A 17,821-nucleotide genomic window follows, 5' to 3' on the forward strand; every position below is an offset into this window, starting at 1 on the left:
CCTGCCATCCATCAATCAATCAATCAATCAATCAATCAATCAATCAATCAATCAATATATCTATCTATCTATCTATCTATCTATCTATCTATCTATCTATCTATCTATCAATCTATCTATCTATCTATCTATCCTCCCATCTATCTATCTATCTATCTATCTATCTATCTATCTATCTATCAATCTATCTATCTATCTGTCTATCTATCTATCCTCCCATCTATCTATCTATCTGTCTATCTATCTATCTATCCTCCCATCTATCTATCTATCTATCTATCTATCTATCTATCTATCTATCTATCTATCTATCATCTATCTCTCCTCCCATCTATCTATCTATCTGTCTGTCTATCTGTCTATCCTCCCATCTATCTATCTATCAATCTATCTATCTGTCTATCTATCTATCTATCCTCCCATCTATCTATCAATCTATCTGTCTGTCTATCTATCTATCTATCCTCCCATCTATCTATCTATCTATCTATCTATCTATCTATCTATCCTCCCATCTATCTATCTATCTATCTATCTATCTATCTATCCTTCCATCCATCCATCTATCTATCTGTCTGTCTGTCTATCTATCTATCCTCCCACCTATCTATCTATCTATCTATCTATATATCTATCTATCTGTCTGTCTGTCCTCCCATCTATCTATCTATCTATCTATCTATCTATCTATCCTCCCATCTATCTATCTATCTATCTATCTATCTATCTATCTATCTGTCTGTCCTTCCATCCATCCATCTATCTATCTGTCTGTCTATCTATCTATCCTCCCACCTATCTATCTATCTATCTATCTATCTATCTATCTGTCTGTCTGTCCTCCCATCTATCTATCGATCTATCCTCCCATCTATCTATCACGCTATATGTCTATCTATCTATCTATCCTCCCATCTATCTACCAATCTATCTATCTATCTATCTATCAATCAAACTATCTGTCTATCTATCTATCCTGCCATCTATCTATCAATCTATCTGTCTATCTATCCTCCCATCTATCTATCTGTCTATCCTCCCATCTATCTATCTATCTATCTATCTATCTATCTATCTATCTGTCTATCTATCTATCTATCCTCCCATCTATCTATCTATCTATCTATCTATCTATCTATCTATCTATCTATCTATCCTCCCATCTGTCTATCTATCTATCTATCTATCATAATTGAAAAAACTATTTATCATGCATTTTTCTATTCTGTTTAATAAATATATATATATATATATTTTTTTTTATGAGAGTGAAACTAAAGTTTGTAAATAAATACAGCATTTATTCTATATATTTTAAAGGCACAGATCAATATTACAGGCAGACATCAGCTCATCCTGAACACACAATAAAACAAGTCAAAGAGGATTTATAACTGTGGTACATTAACAGTACATTAAATACAGTAGTAGAACAAAATAATAGTGCATATATAGTACAGCAGTAATGCATAATTTATAAATTCAGTCATATACATTCTGTATTTACAGGCACATACTGAAGGTAGGCAAGGCCATGAACATTAGAAGCAAAAATAGGCCTAATGATTTTAAGTGGTAAATTAACTATACAGAATTTACTGAACTAGAATTATATATAAAAATATTCCATGACTTTCTCAAAATAAAAAAATCGGAGACATAATTTAGTGTATTTTCTTCTGTAGCGTTTCATCGTTTGGACAGTTGATCCGAGAGCCAATCCAGTCCTTCATATAAACCTGAGCCTTGAACCGCACATGTGGCCTGAACGAACCACTGAGAGAGAGAGAGAGAGAAACACATGTGACCTCACACATCATCAGCTCTACTCCGCTCATCTGCATTGAGTCTGTGTGTCTCTCACTCACCTGTCTTCCTCTCAGTGTGTGTAAACCCAGTCTGTGTGTCTCTCACTCACCTGTCTTCCTCTCAGTGTGTGTAAACCCAGTCTGTCTGTCAGCTCAGAGACGGTCATGGCTTTGGGTAAATCCTGCTTGTTAGCGAGAACTAACAGAACGGCGTCTCTCATCTCGTCCTCCTCAAGCTGAAAAGATTCAAATGGATTTGATGCACGTACACAATACTACATGCAGACTGTGATTATACTCTACTAGTGTGATATATCTGATGATATAGAGGACGTACCATCATTTTTAGTTCCTCTGCTGCCGTTTCAATCCTGTCATGATCACTGGTGTCCACCACAAAGATCAGACCCTGAATCATACACACAGACACACTGAATGTTCACTCCATAAGGGTGACATTTTCAAAGCTATAACTGCAAAATCACACTGTATAATGACACGTTCGTGTTAAACTCTTACCTCAGTGTATTGATAATAATATTTCCAAAGACCTCTGATTTTGGTCTGACCACCAACATCCCACACAGTGAAAGAGATGTTATTATAATCTACTGTTTCAACATTAAAACCTAGAGAGGAAAGGATTGGAAATTGAATAAAAAATGATAATCAGTCCACATAAGGCAAGACAAATGTATTTATTTAAATTCATAATATTTCTCTTACCAATAGTTGGAATGGTTGTGACAACTTCCCCAAGTTTGAGTTTGTAAAGGACTGTTGTTTTCCCTGCTGCATCCAGACCAACTTGGAGAAGAAATATTTACATTTATTTCACAATGGATTCATAAGTAAAATAATCATAGACCTATTTCAGCTTATTAATATGCTCATTTTTTCCCCCGTGGCCTAAAAATTATTTAAGAACATGTCATGATAACAACACTAAACTGTAAGACTTTAAACTCAAAGTGTGGAGACAAATATGTACTCACCCATTAGCAATCTAATCTGCTTTTTCACAAAGAGACGAGAGAAAACACGGGAGAAATAGTTACCCATGTTTAGCTTCAGAAAGACAGAACAGCTGTTCTCTATAAGTTAAAGGCTCGTGTAGGTAATAGTGTGTGTTCAGTGTGTGTGAGTGTTTATATAGGCTGTTTGCTTTCGGTTTGACTGACAGCTCAACACCGCCACTCTCACACAAGGCGCGCGCTGTTTCTCTCGAGGCAAATCCAACGCGTTCGAAATGACGTCACGTGGTCATCATCACGTGACAAAACAAACTTTTTTTTTAGACAACACAACAAAACTTACTTTTTTGTTGTTGTCCAATTTAAAGTTAGCTCACTTGAATGAAGTAAATAAATGTGTGGCAAATATGAGCAGAGCGTCTGGTTAGGCATAAATAGTTGCTGTGATTGCTAGACCTTCACCATAAAAACACTGATATTTGTATATATATATATATATATATATATATATATATATATATATATATATATATATATATATATATATATATATATATATATATATATATATATATATATATATATATTATTGCTTTAAACAACAAAACAATACAACATACAATTTTAACGCCAGGGGAGCAAAGAAAACACACACACACACACACACACACACACACACACACACACACACACACACACACACACACACACACACACACACACACACACACACACACACACACACAATATTATATTCAAAATAAATCATAATAATAATAAATCACAAAAATACAAGACCTTTGTATCAATAAACGATTTTGAAGACAGTACACAAATTAGTCTTCATAGCTTTTCCATTAGTACTAGACTGAATAGTAGAAAAGTAATTTTCTAATTCTTTAAGGAATACTGAGAAAAGGGGCTTTTTTTAAACATTTTTTTTACTTACACTTATGCATGTCAAATTTGATACAGATTTGAACAGATTAATTACAAAAAGCCTCCTTAATCACACTGTTATCATACTTTGAATATCCAAAAAGTACATTTTCAAAATGCAAAACAAAATTAAAGAGAACCTTTTCCTTAATAAACATAGACACCTAATTAACTTTTTCTCATGATTGAGAAAATGTTTGACAGGGCAGAATCTGAAAGGAAAGAAACTCATACAGGTTTGGAACAACTTGATGGTGAGTAAATGATGACAGATATTTCATGTTTCATTGGGTGAACTATCCCTTTAACATTTAAATCTGTTAATGTACAATGTACCAACATAGCAAATCAGATGATGCAAATGCAATGAGCTTAAAGTTCATTATAATCAGTTTATCAAGCAACTGTAAACACTAATACCACACCTAAAATGGTCACCAAATATAGCTAACCCCATCAGGGTAACACACAAAACAATAAAATAATACAAAAAAACATAAACCAAATAACAAAAGGTGGCATAAAACAGTCCAGTGCACATAACCGATAGCGAAACATTTACTATTTTTGTTTTACAATATTTTGCCTTAAAAGTAGGCCCATACGAATTGCTGTTTGACATGTATATATATATATATATATATATTACAAATATTACTAAATATTGTCTTTTAAAATATAATTTCTTGTCATATAGTTACTTAGCCTACAGTTTTTACTAACATAGATTTTTTTTTTCATTATTTTTTTTTTTAAAGATGGCATCATGTTGTGTTTAAAGTTTGGTGGTGATAACTAAAGTTCTGATCCCAAATGGTGATATCAACTCCAGGTTACTGGACTGAACCTCTATAAAGGTTACTGTATAGTCACTTTAGATAAAAAAAAAAAAAAAAAAAAAAACACTAGCTAAATGACAAATTAATAGTTGGAACTTTAAAAAAAAAAAATCTAAAATGTCAGCTTTCAATTTCCCAAATACAGTGTAGTTATTGAAAGTGAAAGGAGTATTCAAGACTTTTTTTTTTGTTTTGTTTTTTTGTAAATGCATAATTTATTGGAGCTTGTAGGACTGACTATGTAACGGTCACCAGCTGGAGTGCCCTTGAGAGCCACCAGAGGGCACTCCACATCAGACACTCACGTTCACTCTCAGACTACATTTCCCATACTCACTGCCCGGACTCATCATCTCTGATCACTCATCACAGTCACCTGTACCTCATTATCACTGATTGCATTCACCTGTGTCCCATCACCCTGTTAGTCTCAGTCTATTTATACCATGTTCATTCATTCACTCACCGTGAAGTCTTGTTTAGTGTTACACTGCAATTCTGAGTGTTTTCACTGGTTTCTTGTCTTCTGGTTTATTTGGATTTCTTGCCCTGTTCCCTGGATTACTCTTTTGCCTCTGGTCCCTGCCTGTTTTGTTTGTTTCTTTGTTGGTTTGTTTGGACTGCCTACCTGTGTTTTGACCTTTTGCCTGTACTCTGGATTACGCCTCTGGATTACCCACAATAAAGCTGCGTTTGGATCTTAACCCTCGTGTCTCGGAGCGGTTCGTAACAGACGGAATCCAACAGCGTAGGTGAAGGTATAATGTGTGTAGGAGCCATGCAATGGTAAAGTCATGTGACCACCTGTTGTGTGTGTGTGTGTGTGTGTTAATATGGAAGAATGGGGCTGCTGGAGCACATATTGTTGATGGTGCAAACACAAACTCACCAGTTGTGATCTTAGAGGGAGCAGGGTTAGCTAATACCCCTTTAGTCGGTTGCCTAAGTGTTACACCTATAGTTTCGAGGGAGAGAAGCCATGATTACCAGATATCTTGAAGATAATTCTCCTAAGTTTTCAATCTTTCTCATGAAATTGAGACCATGTTACCAATCACACTGAGACATTTAAAATTATACCAAACATGAAACAATATATTCACAACATACATTATATGTGACCCTGGATCACGTCACCAGTCTCGAGTCGCACGGGTATAACTGTGGCAATAAACAATACATTGTACGGGTCAAAATTATCGATTTATCTTTTATGCCAAAAATCATGAGGATATTAAGTAAAGATCATGTTCCATGAAGATATTTTGTACATTTCCTACCGTAAATATATAAAACATGTATTTGTGTGAGTGAATGCTGCACAATCGTGAACATAAATGCACAACTTTAAAGGAGATTTTCTCAATGTTTCGATTTTTTTGCATCCTCAGATTCCAGATGTTCAATAGTTGTATCTCGGCCAAATATTGTCACATCCTAACAAACCACACATCAATGGAAAGCTTATTTATTCAACTTTCATATTATGTATAAATCTCAATTTCATCAAATGTACCCATGTGACTGGTTTTGTGGTCCAGGGTCACATATGTGGTATATATAGACATTCTTAGAGACTTTCAGTGAGTTGAATCAGGGGGAAAGGAGAGGGAGGAGAGAAGTTTGGGAAAGGCGGTGTCCTGTGCTCTTTCTTTGAGATCTTCTCTCCAGATTAGTGAGTTTTCTTGTTTTATTGCAGGGTGTTTGATCTCCTCTATTGTTTTTTTATTACAAGCTTTTTTATTTATTTATTACAATCTGTTTGCAAGCACATATTGATTGTTTTTGCACTAAAACATGCACTAATTTTACTATGTATTTATTAAATGAGAATGAAATATAGGAATATTGATGTTTGTAAATAAATACATAATTTATTGGAGATATTTGAAAGGCACAGATGTTTATTACAGGCAGACATCAGGTCGTTCTTTCAAAGTGCAAATGCAACAGAACACACACTAAAACACGACAAACTTTCTTTCAAAGTCCATATAAGAATGATATAATATATAACAAATCATTTTTTCAAAACTAAGACTTACAATTTAAAATATACAGTTTTGATTTAACATTAATAAATCAACATGCTTTTGAGATAATAAACAGTTGGAGGATGTTATAATATATACAGTACATTCTATTACAATGTATTTTTCAAGTATAAGTCCACAACCCCCCCCCCCAATTAAGTGTTAAAGCAACCATGAAATCATGGACAATTCTTGTTGTTTATGGAATATTTCAGTTTTTATTATAAGCGATGTGTCCGTGCACATCAATATATTTTTTAAAGTTAATCTTTAATCGAAATAACTTCCCCTCCCCGTTGCAGCGACATCTCTTCTCTTCTCTGGTGACGTGTTTACTGGCGCGATCAAGCCTTGCCCAGTTTGTACTTGTTCCAGAAGCTGTTTCACTCGGATATACGTCACAATATGGAAGAGTTGTTTAGCAACTTGCGTTTCATGTCGACTTAAATCATGAATTATTGTTGTTTGGACAGTTGATCCGAGAGCCAATCCAGTCCTTCATATAAACCTGAGCCTTGAACCGCACATGTGGCCTGAACGAACCACTGAGAGAGAGAGAGAGAAACACATGTGACCTCACACATCATCAGCTCTACTCCGCTCATCTGCATTGAGTCTGTGTGTCTCTCACTCACCTGTCTTCCTCTCAGTGTGTGTAAACCCAGTCTGTGTGTCTCTCACTCACCTGTCTTCCTCTCAGTGTGTGTAAACCCAGTCTGTGTGTCTCTCACTCACCTGTCTTCCTCTCAGTGTGTGTAAACCCAGTCTGTGTGTCTCTCACTCACCTGTCTTCCTCTCAGTGTGTGTAAACCCAGTCTGTGTGTCTCTCACTCACCTGTCTTCCTCTCAGTGTGTGTAAACCCAGTCTGTCTGTCAGCTCAGAGACGGTCATGGCTTTGGGTAAATCCTGCTTGTTAGCGAGAACTAACAGAACGACGTCTCTCATCTCGTCCTCCTCCATCATCATTTTTAGTTCCTCTGCTGCCATCTCAATCCTCTCATGATCACTGCAGTCCACCACAAAGATCAGACCCTGAATCATACACACACACACACACACATGCAAAGTCGACATTTTGCTAATAAAACCACATTTGGCCAAATATAGTAAACTGCAAAATCAGATTGCACTTAAATAGTGATAAAACTCTGTTACCTTTGTGTTCACATAGTAATGTCTCCAGAGACCTCTGATGACACTCTGCCCGCCGACATCCCACACCGTGAAGGAGATGTTTTTATAGTCAACCGTCTCAACATTAAAACCTAGAGAGGAGGATCATGAGCAGTTAGACATACAGACATATAGAATAAAAAATGAATGCAGGAATTGATAAATGATGTCTTATATATGTTTTGCTTTGAGTTTCTTACCAATAGTTGGAATAGATGAGACAACTTCACCAAGTTTGAGTTTGTAGAGGATTGTGGTTTTCCCTGCTGCATCCAGACCAACTTTGAGAAGAAATATTTACATTTATTCCACAGTGGAAATGCACAAGATTCTTAATCTGAACGTTTTCTAAAAAAAATATCACATATTAATTAGGGCAAATGAAACCATAGAGAAATAAAAGTTTGTTTACGAAATCAAATAATAAGAGTAAAGTACATTTTGAGGAAGAAAAAAAACAAAACATGTACTCACCCATGAGCAACCTCATCTCTTTTTTCTTCAAGAGACGCGCGAAAAGGTTAGAGAAGAAGACGCCCATTTTTTCAAGTGCAAATGAAAATGCTTGTTTGCTGTATTCAGTGAAAATAAATGTCCAGAGGAAGAGGCTCAGATTGCGAGTGTGATGTTGGTGTGTGAGTGTGTGTGAGTGTTTATATAGGCTGTTTGCTTTCGGTTTGACTGACAGCTCAACACAAGACACGCGCAGTTTCTCTAGCGGCAAATCCAGCGCGTTCGAAATGACGTCACCTACGGTATCACGTGTCTAAAAGCAAATCTTGTTGTTATGATCCAATCATAAAATCTCTCCTAGAGGGACATTTTTTTGGAATGCACAAATCGCTGATATTCATTGGAAAGAGGCATGGTTAAATCCAAATACATTTTGTATGCTGAATAAAGTTAAAGAGGTACATTTTAAAATACTTCACAAAATCTACCCATGTAAAGCTTTGTTATCAAAATTCATGGACATTGACAACAAATGTAATGTTTGTACTGTACACGAGGAAGACTTGGCTCATTTGTTTTACAACTGTGATTTATCTTTAAAACTTTGGTCTGATGTTAGTTCTTTTCTTTTGCCCCAAGAAAGGCGAATTATAAATGATCTCTAAAATATGTTATATGTTCTTTCACACACACACACACACACACACACACGCACACACACACACACACACGCACACGCACACGCACACGCACACACGCACACACACACACACACACAGAAGCAAAATGTTTGAATATGTGGTGAACTTCTACATCTTGCATGGTAAATATTATACATCCATAAACAAAAATGTGCAAAATGCATACCTAAATGTAATTAATTCTTAATCGAGATGGAATCGCTAAAGAAGTCGTTAGAGTTAATAAAAAATAAAAAGAATGACATTTTGTTAAACTTCATGGAGAAATTCTTAATTCTTTTCTTTTTTATGACTTGTTAATTTGTTTAAAGGTGTGATATTTATCTTGTGAAGCATTGCTGTTGTATGCTGGTATGCTGGAATCAATGTTTTTGAGTCATTTATTTCAATAAAATAAATAAATAAATAAAAATAAATCTTGTTATGATGTAAAGTTTAAAATCTCTAAGCTGAATAAAGATTTCAGAAGTTCTGTAAATCTGACGAGGATCATGTGCGATGTTTTTTTCCCCCTTCAGGCATTGTAAACATAATTTCTGAAGCCTTGCGTAAGTTGAGTTAAAATTCACATTACATAGCATACATCCCTACTATTGCTACTATTTTATGTTTTGATGCATAAAAATGGTTGTTAAATTAAAAATCATAGCTGTTTAGCAACATTTTGGCTCAGAGTTTGAGACATTCTGTGGTGGAAATGTGACCCTAAATTTAAGTACAAGTACAACACACATAATATATTTTTATTTATTTAAAATAAAATAGCGCTTCACTGATACTTTGTTTGATCACCAAAATAATAACTCTTGTCTTGTTCCTGATTATTTTGCACTTTGTTTTGTCACGTGATGATGACGTGACGTCATTTCGAACACGTTGGATTTGCCTCGAGAGAAACAGCGCGTGTGTTGTGTGAGAGTGGCGGTGTCGAGCTGTCAGTCAAACCGAAAGCAAACAGCCTATATAAACACTCACACACACTCTCACATCTTCACACTCGCAATCTGAGCCTCTTCCTCTGGACATTTATTCTCACTAAATACAGCAAAAAGCTTTTTCATTTGCACTTTAAAAAATGGGCGTCTTCTTCTCTAACCTTTTCGCACGTCTCTTTGAGAAAAAAGAGATGAGGTTGCTCATGGGTGAGTACAGTTATTATTCATAGAAAAATGTAAAACACTGATCTTTACTCTTTGATTCTTATTCAGTTTTTAAAACAAATGTTTCTCTACTGCAAACAGATGCATATTAACTGATACGTGAATCTAATAAAACTTCAGAAAATATTCCAGTTATGAATCTCGTGCATTTTCATTGTGGAATAAATACACAATACATATTTCTTCTTCAAGTTGGTCTGGATGCAGCGGGGAAAACAACAGTCCTCTACAAACTCAAACTTGGGGAAGTTGTCACAACCATTCCAACTCTAGGTAAGACATTTCAGGTCAAACAAATGTTTATTGTTTATTATATTTCATAAGTACTGAATCACTGATAGTGACCGACTCTGATTCTCTCTAGGTTTTAATGTTGAGACAGTTGAATATAAAAACATCTCCTTCACTGTGTGGGATGTCGGCGGTCAGGACGTTATCAGACGCCTCTGGAGACATTACTATCAGAACACTAAGGTAATTATGTGTTCAGTTTAATATATACAGTACTGTGCAAAAGTATTAGGCATGTTAATAGCTTATATAATATATATATAGCTTCCTGAGAAACTATGCGCAAGTGTACCTGGACAAAAGCCGTTTTAAACGCAAAGGGTCGTTACACCATATATTGATTTGAATTAGTTAATTGAAGTTAAATCATAAATAAATTCAATTTGTGATTTTATTTTTGAAAGCATTCTCACTTTACAGCATTTTAACACGAGTGCCAGTGCTTCTCACAGTACTGTAGCTTTGCAGGAAGGTTTCTTCAAGCATCTTGGAGACGTTCCCGCAGTTCTTCTGGATTTAGTCTGTCTCAGTTTCTTCTTTTTCTTCATGTAATCACAGACGGACTCGATGATGGTGAGATCAGATCATACCGGCTGTTGTCAGACTCCTTGTGCATACACAAATCTCACTGGATTATTACAATTAATGGCAAAAATGAATGTTTGGAAATGTAAACTGATATTTCCTACTGACAAACTACAGCAAAAGATATAAATAACTGACTTAAAACCATTTTTTTTCGGGGGGGGGGGGGGGGGGGGGGGGGGGGGGGGATTAACATGCCTAAGACTTTTGCACAGTACTGTATATATTATTTTAGCACTTCAAATCTAACCAACCGCTTTTTATGAAACGCCCTGAACAAAGTGTGTGTGTGTGTGTGTGTGTGTGTGTGTGATTCAGGGTCTGATCTTTGTGGTGGACAGCAGTGATCCTGAGAGGATTGAAACGGCAGCAGAGGAACTAAAAATGATGGTACGTCCTCTATATCATCAGATATATCACACTAGTCGAGTATAATCACAGTCTACATGTAATATTGTGTACGTGCATCAAATCCATTTGAACCTTTTCAGCTGGAGGAGGACGAGATGAGAGACGCCGTTCTGTTAGTTCTCGCTAACAAGCAGGATTTACCCAAAGCCATGACCGTCTCTGAGCTGACAGACAGACTGGGTTTACACACACTGAGAGGAAGACAGGTGAGTGAGAGACACCAGAGAATGTCTTATAAGGGGAGAACTTCCACTCTCAGTAAACTTCCGGCTTCTGAACTGGTTGCAGTTCCACTCTGGTTCCATATGAGGGCGCTCACAGGACGAGCGCAGAATGAATGGAGGTCTATGGCACTATACCCCTCAAAATCCACTTTTCTCAGGATATAATTTTTTGTCTAGTAATTTGAATGTTGTATTCGAAAGGAGATGCAAAGAAATTACACATTACTGGGTGTTCGATTTTTTAGAGTCACTTATTTGCTTTAAATTGCTCAATAAAATGTCAATGACGTCATACACATCGTACAACCAGAGATACTGCTTTACGGCAATCCTTCAGTCGCTTTGGTGCTTTCGCGCTCTGCACTTTCTTTTCTCTCGAGGCATCAACAACACAGCTGACACAGGTAAACACACAACACAGCTGACACAGGTAACCACACAACACAGCTGACACAGGTAAACACAACACAGCTGACACAGGTAACCATACAACACAGCTGACACAGGTAAACACACAACACAGCTGACACAGGTAAACACACAACACAGCTGACACAGGTAAACACACAACACAGCTGACACAGGTAAACACACAACACAGCTGACACAGGTAAACACACACAACACAGCTGACACAGGTAAACACACAACACAGCTGACACAGGTAAACACACAACACAGCTGACACAGGTAAACACACAACACAGCTGACACAGGTAACCACACAACACAGCTGACACAGGTAAACACACAACACAGCTGACACAGGTAACCACACAACACAGCCGACACAGGTAAACACACAACACAGCCGACACAGGTAACCATACAACACAGCTGACACAGGTAAACACACAACACAGCTGACACAGGTAACCACACAACACAGCCGACACAGGTAAACACACAACACAGCCGACACAGGTAACCATACAACACAGCTGACACAGGTAAACACACAACACAGCTGACACAGGTAAACACACAACACAGCTGACACAGGTAAACACACAACACAGCTGACACAGGTAACCACACAACACAGCTGACACAGGTAAACACAACACAGCTGACACAGGTAAACACAACACAGCTGACACAGGTAAACACACAACACAGCTGACACAGGTAACCACACAACACAGCTGACACAGGTAAACACAACACAGCTGACACAGGTAAACACAACACAGCTGACACAGGTAAACACAACACAGCCGTCACAGGTAAACACACAACACAGCTGACACAGGTAACCACACAACACAGCTGACACAGGTAAACACACAACACAGCTGACACAGGTAAACACAACACAGCTGACACAGGTAAACACACAACACAGCTGACACATGTAAAAACACACAACACAGCTGACACAGGTAAACACACAACACAGCTGACACAGGTAAACACACAACACAGCTGACACAGGTAAACACACAACACAGCTGACACAGGTAACCACACAACACAGCTGACACAGGTAAACACACAACACAGCTGACACAGGTAAACACACAACACAGCTGACACAGGTAAACACACAACACAGCTGACACAGGTAAATACACAACACAGCTGACACAGGTAAACACACAACACAGCTGACACAGGTAAACACACAACACAGCTGACACAGGTAAACACACAACACAGCTGACACAGGTAAACACACAACACAGCTGACACAGGTAAACACACAACACAGCTGACACAGGTAAACACACAACACAGCTGACACAGGTAAACACACAACACAGCTGACACAGGTAAATACACGTGCTAGATGAGTTTTTGTTTTGTTTGTTTCTGGTCCCGCTTCATATGCCATCAAGCGGTATCTCTGGTCGTAATCAGTCCTTCACTGACCAATCAGCGTTCATTAGCAGAATGCTAGCGTGTTATGGGCAACAACAACTCAACCTGTAAGAAATCGAAAGGACATAAGTACTCGTTCATTCAACTTTCGACCTATAACCCATGTTGAACTTGCAAAACCTACAATCAAATCTGAGATTTCTCAACGGCAATCGGGTGAAAGAGACAAATTTAGCCGTCTAGCCCCATAGACTCCCATTCATTTTGCACTCATGGGCGATCGCCCCCAGTGGAACTACAACCACAATTTGGTACAATAGGACTTTATAGGGAGTGTCCAGGCTCTCCGTAGACGGGCTCTGGTGACACACAGACTCAATGCAGATGAGCGGAGTAGAGCTGATGATGTGTGAGGTCACATGTGTTTCTCTCTCTCTCTCTCTCAGTGGTTCGTTCAGGCCACATGTGCGGTTCAAGGCTCAGGTTTATATGAAGGACTGGATTGGCTCTCGGATCAACTGTCCAAACGATAAAATGCCACACAAGAAAACACACTAAATCATAACTGAACGTATATGTCTCCAGATTTGTTTTATTTTGGGATATTCATGGAATATTGTTAAACATTCTAATATATAATTCTAATTCACTGTATATTTAACTTAGCACTGCTGTAAATACATTTTTGTACATGTCTTGCCTTCAATATGTGCCTTTCAAATATCTTCAATAAATGTTGTATTTATTTACAAAATATTGTAATTATGAATTGTATTTCATTTAAAATAGATTAGCAAAAGACCAATCTACAATAGTTTTACTGTTCTTAAACCTAAACATTCATTACAGAAATAGATTTATGCTCAACACAGATTCATAATCGACATTTATTTATGTACACCTGGAAAAAATATATACTTGTTCTTCATGATGGAAACAGAACAATGACATTCTTTCTAGGGAAAATGGTTACAGAAAAAAAAAAAAAATAGTGGTTTGGGGTTTGATAGAAAAATATTGTTTATGCTGAAACGTTGGACTGTGGTTTGGTTTACATGGTTTATAAAAAACACACATTTCCATTGATATCATTCTATAATAATCACCACGGCAACGAATAAAACATCCTGTACAATAACTACCAATATAAATGAGCAGATCAAAAATACAGATGTTAGAAAATATCCATCAGTATAACAAACAGGCATCGTGTCAAAAGCAGTTCGTTATCAGCGTATCAGAATATACCTCTTTAAAATTCAAGCATGTTAAAATAGGTTTGTTCTTCAAATATAAAACATGAATGGTTGCCCGACGACAACCAGTTTTCTCAAGCCTCCTGTCACACAGGCCCGGATTCATCCAACAACACGAGTCCCAGAATCCCACATCACAAACCAGATAAACCGAGTGTCTTTGTCTCTCTAGCTCAAGGCACACGACAGGAAAGATGCATTTCTGGTGGTTCACTTCATGTGTTTTTAGAAGTCATGTTTATGCACATTTTTCATCTTCCGTTGCTCGACACATTCCACCGATAAAGTGCAAATAACAGAAGCTCTTTCTAAAAGGTCAAACAATCATGTTTCATGATATTAATGTACTCTCAAGCTACACACTTGGTCCTAAAAGAGATCGATCAAATCAAACTGAACAGAAATTCAAAGGCACAAAGAAATCGGTCAAGCAAGTGTGAAGAAAAGCTGTGTTTGAAGACTATATTGTGATTAAGTATTAATTTTCTGAATGAGGAGGTATACGTGATATTGAAGTGGAAGGAAGACCACAATCTCAGTGCAACGGCACTGGAAAGATATAGCTAGACTAGTTCTGTGTGTTTAAGCAGCGACGGGTCATTCAGTTCAGCGGAAGTGGAGAGGAAAGGAAAACACAATGGCTTTTTTCCCTTCTGTCGTTAGTCAGTTTATCAATTAAAACTAAAACTAAATAAATGCATGTAAAACTGCACTGGTCTTTGTTGGGTCTGCCTTCATTATGAGAGATATATATTGCATTTGTGCTGTGGGGTTAAAGCCGGACACCGGTGATGATGTGCTAAGATGAAATATACTCTTCAACGTTAGTAGTGTTTGTCTCGGTTAAAGGAGAAATAAATTTGCCTATTATTGCAATATGAATGTGGCTGAATATCATGAAAACATTTCCAGGGAACATTTCGCCCCAAAATATAATGGAAAAAATATATTTTTAGACCCATTTTTGACATTTTCTTGATAATTAAAGACATTTCGGCAGAAATTCTGTAATGCATCATGTTTGAGTTTTTCCTCAATATTCATGGTGATTCTCATTTTTGAATAATAATGTAGTGCATAATAATAGAAAAAATACTTTAATTATATTTAACAACTTAATACTTCATAATTTAAATAATATCATTGTGTTTTTCACAGCAATGAAAATTAGATTTGGAGCACTAGCCTATAGTAATGAAAACTGGGTTTAATTATCATGAAAATAATCCATGCAAAATATAGTTTCTTAATTCCTCCTCAGATTGGGGTGAAATATGACCTGATTAATCACAAAAATTATATTTTTATATATTAATGGTCTTAAAATAGGCTTTATTTTCTTGATTTAAAAATATAATTTCTTATTCCCTCTTCCTCATTTTGGGGTGAAATATGACCTGAACATGTTTTTCGACAGGTGTCATGAGAAGAGGAAGTGATGTTCTGGTGTCACAGCACAAACCCGTTAAATATTTTCATTATGGAGGTGAATATGAATCCGGCCCACTCCGATCCAGTACTTTTTCCTGATTCCATCTTACAAGCGTCTTCATGTTTAAAATCAACGGGAATGTTAATCTCACACAGTGAGACTCAGAATGTGTCCGTCACATGATTCCTGCCATCATTCGTCCCCTCAGGCGCTCAGTCACTTGCTGTGTGGTCAGTCGTCTGTGCTGTTTGTTTTTTTTGGCAATGCCAGCATTGTCCGTTCAAGGGCACTGAGATCTGCAGCAGCGAGTGCACTCGGGAGGAGGATCCGGCAGAAACCCGGCGGGGTCGTGTCTGTTAACCCCGTGTGAGCCCCGGTCTGGTCTGTCAGCGTTGGCTGATGGTCAAGGGCTCGGTGGTTTGTGTAAGATGCCCTGCAGGTCCTCTGGAAGAGAGAGGATGATGGTCTCGATATGGGACTGTAGTTTGGGCAGAGTTCCTGGTTTGACAGGAAGTTGATCTTTCTCGGCCTGAGTCTGAGACACAACAGAAGATAAAAAATAAATTAAAAAAAGTACAATCAATGTAGAAAATATTTTAAAAAATACTTTAAGTTGTGAAAAGCGATGAGTTTGTGTAAGAAAAATATTCATATTTAACACATTATAAAAATGTCAAGTTGTAGCTTACGGCAAAACGAACATACGGATTCCACTAAAGTCTAAAGCGCAACTTATGCGAGTAATGCGACGTATTGCTGATATTTACGCTACGCCATGACGCACCACGCTACTTCTGACGTCATGAGTTGCGTAAGTTGCTGTGTCCACAAGTAGACTGCGTATGGCCGTTTGGCTGGAAGCTAGAATTTTACTTTGTAACGTGTAAAATATGAATATTTTGACACAAATTCATCGCTTTGCTTCAGAAAGCCTTTATTAAACCCCAGAGCACTTTTATGATGGATGGATGCACTTTTTTGAGCTTCAATCTGATGGTTGCAATCCACTGCTATTATAAAGCTCGGAAGCATCAGAGTGCTTTTTAAAGGGGTGGCTGATTATGATTTGACTTTTCTAACTTTAGTTAGTGTGTAATGTTGCTGTTTGAGCAGAAACAACATCTGCAAAGTTACAACGCTCAAAGTTCAAAGCAAAGGGAGATATTTGCTTTTAAAGAAATCGCTTTTTAAGGACTACAACAAACGGCTGGTAGAGACTACACCACATTCCTCCCGGGTTAGTGACATCACCAACCCTAGAATTTACATAAAGCCCGCCCCCAGGAACATGATTTATAGATTATCAAGACAGAATATACTGATCAATGACTAGAAGATAACTACACATCAGCTTCATAAAATCATCAACTAACCATTCAGAAATGTCCTGTTGCTTCTACATGTTGTCACTTCTTCTTGAGTCTCTCCATCATTGTCTGAATCCGGTTTGAACATAAAAGGCTAAAAGTGTTTGAAATTTTCAGTGCATGTGTGTGTGAGTGCAAGCTGTTGAAGCTCCGCCCTCTGTGCCAGGAGCAGCAGCTCATTTGCATTTAAAGGGACAGACACAAAACGGTGTGTTTTTGCTCACCCTCAAAAAGTGAAAATATTAACATGCTATATAAAATATCTGTGGGGTATTTTGAGCTAAAAGTTCACACACACACTCCGGGGACATCAAAGACTTATTTTACATCTTGTGAAAAGGGCATTAAACCAC

General features: G+C 37.3%; 4 protein-coding genes across 7 annotated transcripts in view; 1 reads left to right on the forward strand and 3 right to left on the reverse strand.

Moving 5' to 3' along the window:
• Positions 1 to 1,300: 1,300 nt before the first annotated feature.
• On the reverse strand, positions 1,301 to 2,999 carry LOC309487440 (ADP-ribosylation factor 4-like). Of its 2 annotated transcripts, none has more exons than XM_082155090.1 (6): positions 2,804 to 2,991; positions 2,535 to 2,615; positions 2,328 to 2,437; positions 2,146 to 2,217; positions 1,919 to 2,044; positions 1,301 to 1,776 (listed from the first exon to the last, which is right to left on the reverse strand). In XM_082155090.1, the coding sequence occupies exons 1-6, from the start codon at positions 2,868 to 2,870 to the stop codon at positions 1,690 to 1,692; spliced, it is 543 nt and encodes a 180-aa protein (XP_082011216.1). In that variant the 5' UTR covers positions 2,871 to 2,991; the 3' UTR covers positions 1,301 to 1,689. The 2 variants fall into 2 exon arrangements, with proteins under 2 accessions (XP_082011216.1, XP_082011217.1); XM_082155091.1 differs by having other exon boundaries at positions 1,663 to 1,776; positions 1,869 to 2,044; positions 2,804 to 2,999.
• On the reverse strand, positions 1,828 to 8,504 carry LOC309487439 (ADP-ribosylation factor 4-like). Of its 3 annotated transcripts, none has more exons than XR_014201851.1 (5): positions 8,242 to 8,504; positions 7,968 to 8,048; positions 7,750 to 7,859; positions 7,229 to 7,626; positions 1,828 to 1,918 (listed from the first exon to the last, which is right to left on the reverse strand). XR_014201851.1 is itself a non-coding variant. In XM_082155089.1 (5 exons), exons 1-5 carry the CDS (start codon positions 8,306 to 8,308, stop codon positions 7,049 to 7,051), a joined length of 546 nt encoding a protein of 181 aa, XP_082011215.1. In that variant the 5' UTR covers positions 8,309 to 8,504; the 3' UTR covers positions 6,413 to 7,048. The 3 variants fall into 3 exon arrangements, 1 of the variants encoding a protein (XP_082011215.1); XR_014201852.1 differs by lacking the exon at positions 1,828 to 1,918 and adding an exon at positions 6,413 to 7,138; XM_082155089.1 differs by lacking the exon at positions 1,828 to 1,918 and adding an exon at positions 6,413 to 7,138 and having other exon boundaries at positions 7,429 to 7,626.
• Positions 8,505 to 9,356: 852 nt separating this feature from the next.
• Positions 9,357 to 13,995, forward strand: LOC309487997 (ADP-ribosylation factor 4-like). The gene is made up of 6 exons (XM_082156016.1): positions 9,357 to 10,063; positions 10,274 to 10,354; positions 10,446 to 10,555; positions 11,276 to 11,347; positions 11,449 to 11,574; positions 13,860 to 13,995. The coding sequence occupies exons 1-6, from the start codon at positions 9,997 to 9,999 to the stop codon at positions 13,944 to 13,946; spliced, it is 543 nt and encodes a 180-aa protein (XP_082012142.1). The 5' UTR covers positions 9,357 to 9,996; the 3' UTR covers positions 13,947 to 13,995.
• Positions 13,996 to 14,286: 291 nt separating this feature from the next.
• dennd6a (DENN/MADD domain containing 6A) overlaps positions 14,287 to 17,821 on the reverse strand; it is a 29,791-nt gene continuing 26,256 nt past the window's right edge. Inside the window, exon 19 of the mRNA XM_082155851.1 lies at positions 14,287 to 16,636. Coding sequence (XP_082011977.1) covers positions 16,505 to 16,636 — 132 coding nt within the window. The 3' untranslated portion in view covers positions 14,287 to 16,504. The remainder of the gene's footprint in view (positions 16,637 to 17,821) is intronic.

The sequence above is a fragment of the Leuciscus leuciscus genome (genome assembly GCF_965113295.1).
Source record: "Leuciscus leuciscus genome assembly, chromosome: 23".
In the NCBI taxonomy this organism is placed as follows: Eukaryota; Metazoa; Chordata; class Actinopteri; order Cypriniformes; family Leuciscidae; genus Leuciscus; species Leuciscus leuciscus.

What these genes read in the sequence shown, in the direction of transcription:
- LOC309487440 (XM_082155090.1), bottom strand. Translation starts at nt 2,870, where the DNA reads ATGGGTAACTATTTCTCCCGTGTTTTCTCTCGTCTCTTTGTGAAAAAG. An exon ending in ATTATTATCAATACACTGAG is followed by an intron (nt 2,218 to 2,327) that starts GTAAGAGTTTAA and finishes TGTATGATTCAG; the next exon opens with GGTCTGATCTTTGTGGTGGA. An exon ending in ACACACTGAGAGGAAGACAG is followed by an intron (nt 1,777 to 1,918) that starts GTGAGTGAGAGA and finishes TCTCTCTCTCAG; the next exon opens with TGGTTCGTTCAGGCCACATG.
- LOC309487439 (XM_082155089.1), bottom strand. Translation starts at nt 8,308, where the DNA reads ATGGGCGTCTTCTTCTCTAACCTTTTCGCGCGTCTCTTGAAGAAAAAA. An exon ending in AGAGATGAGGTTGCTCATGG is followed by an intron (nt 8,049 to 8,241) that starts GTGAGTACATGT and finishes TTCTTCTCAAAG; the next exon opens with TTGGTCTGGATGCAGCAGGG. An exon ending in CTCATCTATTCCAACTATTG is followed by an intron (nt 7,860 to 7,967) that starts GTAAGAAACTCA and finishes CCTCCTCTCTAG; the next exon opens with GTTTTAATGTTGAGACGGTT.
- LOC309487997 (XM_082156016.1), top strand. Translation starts at nt 9,997, where the DNA reads ATGGGCGTCTTCTTCTCTAACCTTTTCGCACGTCTCTTTGAGAAAAAA. An exon ending in ATTACTATCAGAACACTAAG is followed by an intron (nt 10,556 to 11,275) that starts GTAATTATGTGT and finishes TGTGTGATTCAG; the next exon opens with GGTCTGATCTTTGTGGTGGA. An exon ending in ACACACTGAGAGGAAGACAG is followed by an intron (nt 11,575 to 13,859) that starts GTGAGTGAGAGA and finishes TCTCTCTCTCAG; the next exon opens with TGGTTCGTTCAGGCCACATG.